The sequence below is a fragment of the Coenobita brevimanus genome, chromosome 17 (genome assembly GCF_032717465.1).
Source record: "Coenobita brevimanus isolate Jiangsu-jjx chromosome 17, ASM3271746v2, whole genome shotgun sequence".
Lineage (NCBI taxonomy): Eukaryota > Metazoa > Arthropoda > Malacostraca > Decapoda > Coenobitidae > Coenobita > Coenobita brevimanus.
The window spans coordinates 28,591,154-28,597,153 of NC_136970.1; the positions used below are offsets into that span (position 1 = coordinate 28,591,154).

Here is a 6,000-nt window from a genome sequence, read left to right on the forward strand (position 1 = left end):
ATATTTTGAAGAGATTGCAATGCGCCGTAGATCATATCACAGTGTTAACTCACCGTCACTTCCTCGCTGTTTTTCAGAATGAACTTGAACATCATTTATGTTCGGAAATGAAACAGTATTTATGTTCGTAACATTACACTCAGGGTCAAAATTTCGCCAATGTTTCGACTATGGCAATTTCACAGTTAGGGCTTGTCCGTCACTCGCCATCCTAGCGTATGATAATCAGAGAGAATTATTTATGGGTAAAGGAAAATTACCAAATTATCTCTAAGGTACATGTAGGTTAGTAAAGAGGTGAAATGTTTGACGAAATTGTGTCCTTGACTGAATACGAGACCTCATGAGGCTTAACTGTTTACTGATTTTGTATATTTTGGCCTAATACTGTACTTTAGGTATTACACTAAAAGTTTAGTAGATTCAACTTTACCAAAGGAGTTCTCAGTCGGGAAACAATGGATTATCTAATTGGGAATATACAGCAAACACTACATCAGCTGAGCCTTGTACGACCTACTAAATTAGTCAAAAGGCATTATTGTTTATCCTCACTATGGACTTGTTGAATACTATTTTTGTATCCTGCTGTAGGTCTGTATAATTGTCGCGTCTCCGCCAACACTCCTGACCTCCTCTCCTCCTACCCCAGTACCTCGACCTCCTTCCCTCCTTGTCATCACCCGTTCATCACGGGCAGGTAGAATGGATGGCTCTGGCTGAACATGGGTCGGGAAATTTTTTTATGACTTTGATTGTACAAGAGGTGAAATATTAGGCAATTTGTCGGAGGCTGTACATTTTATGTCCCTCACTGACCAGCAATATACGAAAATTTTGGTTTGCCTTTCATATTGGCACACAGTGCAGGCAAAGCAGTGATGAAGTTAGAGAGTTTATTAAATATGTACCAGTCCATTATTTGACGATGAAATATTGATGAGAGAGAGAGAGAGAGAGAGAGAGAGAGAGAGAGAGAGAGAGAGAGAGAGAGAGAGAGAGAAAGGTTTGATGGGGAATGGGGGTTGTTGACTAGTTATCCGTGATGTCCAAAGTAATATAACGTACTCTACTTCCTCACACTGTTTACAGTCTGATTTCTTTCATCTTGCCTGGCTGGGGTTGACATTTTCTCCTTTAAGTGTTCTTGATCTCTGGGCAAAATTATAATGCCCTCGCCTTGTAGGACCCCCTGACGTGAGCTTCAAAATAAAATGATCAGTTATTAGCCATAAATTGGAAACTAAGTTATACGAAAGTTAATTCGTTCAAGAAATATATGTCGTAACTCTCTGGCCATCTCCATCACGAAATTATAATGCTTTCTTAACCCTTCGACTGAAAGGGACTTTCCTTACCCGAATTCAGTCATCTAAATTTGGCCAAAATCAATACCTGACTTTGGCACCAACAAAGAGGAGGTTGGCATGCATACTTTGGATATGTTGGCATTTTCCACTTCATTTAGGCTAATGTTCTCTCACTTAGGACTACGTAATACTTGTAAAAAAAAAAAATCAATCTCCCATTCATATTGTCCTATATGTCACTTCGTGACACCTCTTCCTCAGCAATTTGCTTTGCATGTTGGTCATTGACATTCTCTTGTATTATATTTAATCCATATAAAATTCAACATACTTTCCATCGGTAACGTTCATAAGAATATTATCCCCTTTATATCAATGTCAAATTTTTCCTCATACTAGCCTTATCCAATCACTTTTATTAAACTCAGAAATTTTCAAATCTGGGGGGCTTGATACAGGTTTCATTAACCCATTCTCTACGAAAAAAGGTAATGTAAATGACATGAAACATTTTGAGGTCAGAAACATTATGCAGTAAAGCACGTCTCCGTACTGATGGGGTTAAAAGTGACAAATTTCCAGTTGGCGGAATAACTTGGCTGTTGATGAAATGATTCTTAAACGGTCAGTGGAATGACATTAACCCCTACACCGCGAGGTTGTTTTTGTGCTCCTTGCACGTCCCGCGAGGATATTCGTCCTCCAACTGACTTTTTAAAAATATTTGCCAAAAATCAGTTATTAGTCCTAGAATATTAAAATTAAACATGCATATGGCACATACCTTCAGCTTTCCCCTGGGATGTTTGTTGAGCCTTCGTCGTCTACCGTAGGACTTGTGGAGACTTCTGAAGTTGGGTAATGAAGTCTCCACTTTACACTTCCCGATACCCCGTAATATGGTTACAGGCCCGTCCCCAGAAGTCTAACCATAGGGGGCCAATTGAGATATTGAGGGGGGCAGGTTATTAGGAGGCAGTCAATAATATAGAGCAAATATTCAGTCCTGCCTATGTTAATGCATGGGACCATAGTTGTCATGGCAATAGTTACGATATAATCAAAACCAACATTACTTTCTCTCTCTCTCTCTCTCTCTCTCTCTCTCTCTCTCTCACACACACACACACACACACACACACACACACACACACACACACACACAGTCACACACACAGGAAGACATGGAAAAAAAATTAGGGTTGCATTTATTGACGATTTCCAGGTCTCTACAAACAAAAGTCCAAGTGATATTAACAGTTTCTGCTTTAGATAAGAACTAATAAGATTTGATTGTTAGGAAAATTAATGAAATTTTACATAAATTTACAGTGTGTTGGTAATTTCATCACTTCAAATAAACTAAACTTTGAAGTAATAATTATATGTCTAAACAACATAGCTCATCATTTTAATAAAGGAAAAGAGAAAGGAAATGTCTTAGACTTCAAATCTGCTGCTGCTATTTATACAATTGGATCTTCCTGCTTCTTGCAGCAAATGTATGGAGAAATTCATCCATATTAATTTTCTGAGTGTATTCAGCGAGAAATGAGAGTAGTACAAGGTTGCTTTTTCTTTTATGGGTCATAGATCGTCTGTAAGGTGTTAGTACACGTGAGAGTGTTGAAAAGGATTTTTCACATACAGCATTACTAGAGTCAAATGTGTGAACAGCTGCATACAATTGGTAGACTTCACTGAATCCTTTTCTATAAGGATGAAGAAGCAAGCACAAGTCGTTTAGAGTTTTGTGTACTTTGTCATCAAACTCTCTTTCAGTGAAGGTCCTTCAGTATTAAGACCTATGAGAGAAGCTAATGGGGCAATTTTTTTAGGATCTAAGAAACTCACACTGGGTTCTGGCCAATGGCATGAGATTGCAGCAGTCACTGCACTACTGCATTCACCAAATCTAGCATCAAGCTCCCCAAGGCAGTTATCTACAGTGCTGCAATAAAACTGTCTGAAAATTGTTGCTTCACTTTCTGCATTGCTAGGATCTTCTGAATGTCCTACACTGGCCTCAACAACTGAATCTTTTGACAAATGTGCAGGCAGTTTGCGGCTCTGCTTTGGAACCTTATGTACCTGTACATATTCAGGTTCAGAGAGATTATGATGTGCAAGTTTTGTAATGATTCCCTCAAAAATTTGTACATCATTTCTCATGTCTTTTACATTGCAGACTACAGATTCAATTAGTCTAGTTCCAGTCATCAAATCACAATCACTTGATTGTAGGAGCTTATCAGCAGGTTTAATTAAACTCAAGACTGTCTGAACACAATATGCAATGAACATATACTTCCTACTTCTGATCTGCTTCAATAAACCTGTTGCCTCAATACAAATTACAGCATTACATCCATTTTCTTCACAAGATTCAAGTGCATTCACTATCCTTTCATGGTTTTCTAAGATAGAGGACACAGTATCTAAATGACCTGACCATCTCTGTTCCAGAAGTCGTTTGAGTTTTGTTCCATCATAAATCCTGTCTAGCTTTGGACGGTGTAGAAAGTTGTACAAGCTACTGCAAATGGAAAAAAAAACAATTTTACATCATTCTGCATTTCAACTGCATGTACCACAACCAATTGGAGTTGGTGATTGAAACAATGTACATATGGGATTTCCTTCTGTTTTTCTTGTAGCTTTTTTTCAACACCTCCATGCTGACCTGAGATCACAGATGCTCCATCATAACATTGAGATAATATATTACTGCAATCAAGTCCACATTCATTTAGTGTTTTAAGTATTAATGAGGCCAGGCTTTCTGCATCAAAATCATCTGTTGTTGGCATACCAATTAGACTCTCATTTACTTTACCACCCTTTACATATCTTACAACTACAGATATATTTTCTGTGTTGGTAGGGTCACGAGTTCAATCAGACTTAATGCTAAAAAATGGTATGTCAGCCTCCTTGATATCATTAACAACATTCTCTATGACAGTGTCTTTCATAATGTCTATTATCTCATTCTGAATCCTAGCAGAAGTATAGGTGGCATTCTTTGGAATCATTTGAATAATCTCTAAGAGCTTCTTATCTTTAGACAATGTATACTGAAATAACTTCATAAAAAGACCAGATGGCTCACCTTGAGACTCACTACTTGTATCGAGACACCCTGCTCCACTCTTACCATCTCCACGCATAGGTAGCTCATTCACACATAAAAACTGAATTACCTCTACCACTGATTTAATATAGTACCTGTTTTTCTCCAACTGCTTTTCATTTACCATTGTACTGACACTCTGGTTCTTCTCTATGCGCATTTTTCTCTCCTGCCATATAACCATAGCTTCTACATGAGTTTGAGAATTTTCGTGTTTTTGGAAACCTTTGTGTTTGTCTAATGCATGGCGCCAGTTTGAGTAACCCACTTTAGTAAATGTACGGTCTTTAGAAGAACTTTCAAAATGTCTACAGGGAAAACAAAATGCTGCCCCCTTTTCTACTGAATACTCAAGCCATGTGCGTCCATTATACCAGGATGCTGAGAAGTCTCTCTTACTATTACCATACTGCTTTGGATTAAAAGAAGCAATCTTAGGCTGTACTGGTTCATGATCAGCCTCCCCTAAATCTGAAGGAATTTTGATTTCACTTGGTCCTGATCCATCTCTACCAGTCTTGTTTTTCTCTGGTTCTTTTTCTTTCTTATCAGAAGATGAATTTGGTTCCGGTTGCTTCCCATGTGAACCAACAGGCTTGAAGTATGAAGTAATAGACATAGCTGATAATTTCTGAAGATTCTTCACATAAATCTATCCATATGGTCACAATGCTCCTGACCTGTGGATGAGTGACACCAAGTTCTCGGTAAAATCATATTATGGTATGTGGTAAAAAAATGTGAGTGTGTGCACAGTGGCAGAATGGCAGGTAAGTCATTTGGCTTTTTGTGTAAAATTAACAGAACTGGAATAGGCTAGGCCAATGTCCTTGGCTAGACAGGTTAGTTTAATTTAAAAAAAAAAAAAAAAAGGATAAATTACCCTTTAGCACAGAATAGGAATTACCGAAAAATAAATAATAGAAAATAAGTAAATAAACAATAACCTTGTAAAAGTATAGGGGATGATAGTACAAAGTAAAATATTACCAAACAATAACATATACAGTATATAATAAGAATTCTGAAAGTCGGCCAAAATCCTTTGGCCTACCCTTAATAAAAACAGGACAAACCTTAATGTTATGGTTATTATTAACTTTATGTATCAATTTACTTGAATACAAGCTGCATGTCTATACTGTATCTAGGCCTAAAAAAAAACTAGGCTAGGCCTAAAATTAATGAAAAAAATAGCCTAGGCCTATCCTAGCCCGACCTAACCTCATAACACTGGTTAAGAAATCTTGATAAAACTTATGAAAATCATTTATCTACTTCACTTTATACATGTATAAATTAAAGGTCAAGGATTCAGACAAGGAATGACAACCTAAACAGAAGGCATAAATTTCTCTTTTGTAATTTTTTCCCATAAATTATCTGAGTAAAAAGGAACTCAGATCTTTCCTGAATGATATGATAGTATGATACGTTGCACATTATAACTAAAAGAGAAAGAGCAGTTACATACTCAAGTGCTCATCTAGCCACGTACCGCTTTGCCCCTTCCCGTCCATTACTTGTTTGTCAGCATTCAACACTGAATTTGAACAT

The 6,000-nt window shown here is 37.3% G+C and overlaps 1 protein-coding gene across 1 annotated transcript; it reads right to left on the minus strand.

Annotated features, from left to right (window-relative positions):
* Positions 1-4,204: 4,204 nt before the first annotated feature.
* On the minus strand, positions 4,205-5,062 carry LOC145391140 (zinc finger MYM-type protein 1-like). The gene has a single exon (XM_080265821.1). It carries the CDS (start codon positions 5,060-5,062, stop codon positions 4,205-4,207), a length of 858 nt encoding a protein of 285 aa, XP_080121947.1.
* Between the last annotated feature and the right edge of the window lie 938 nt (positions 5,063-6,000).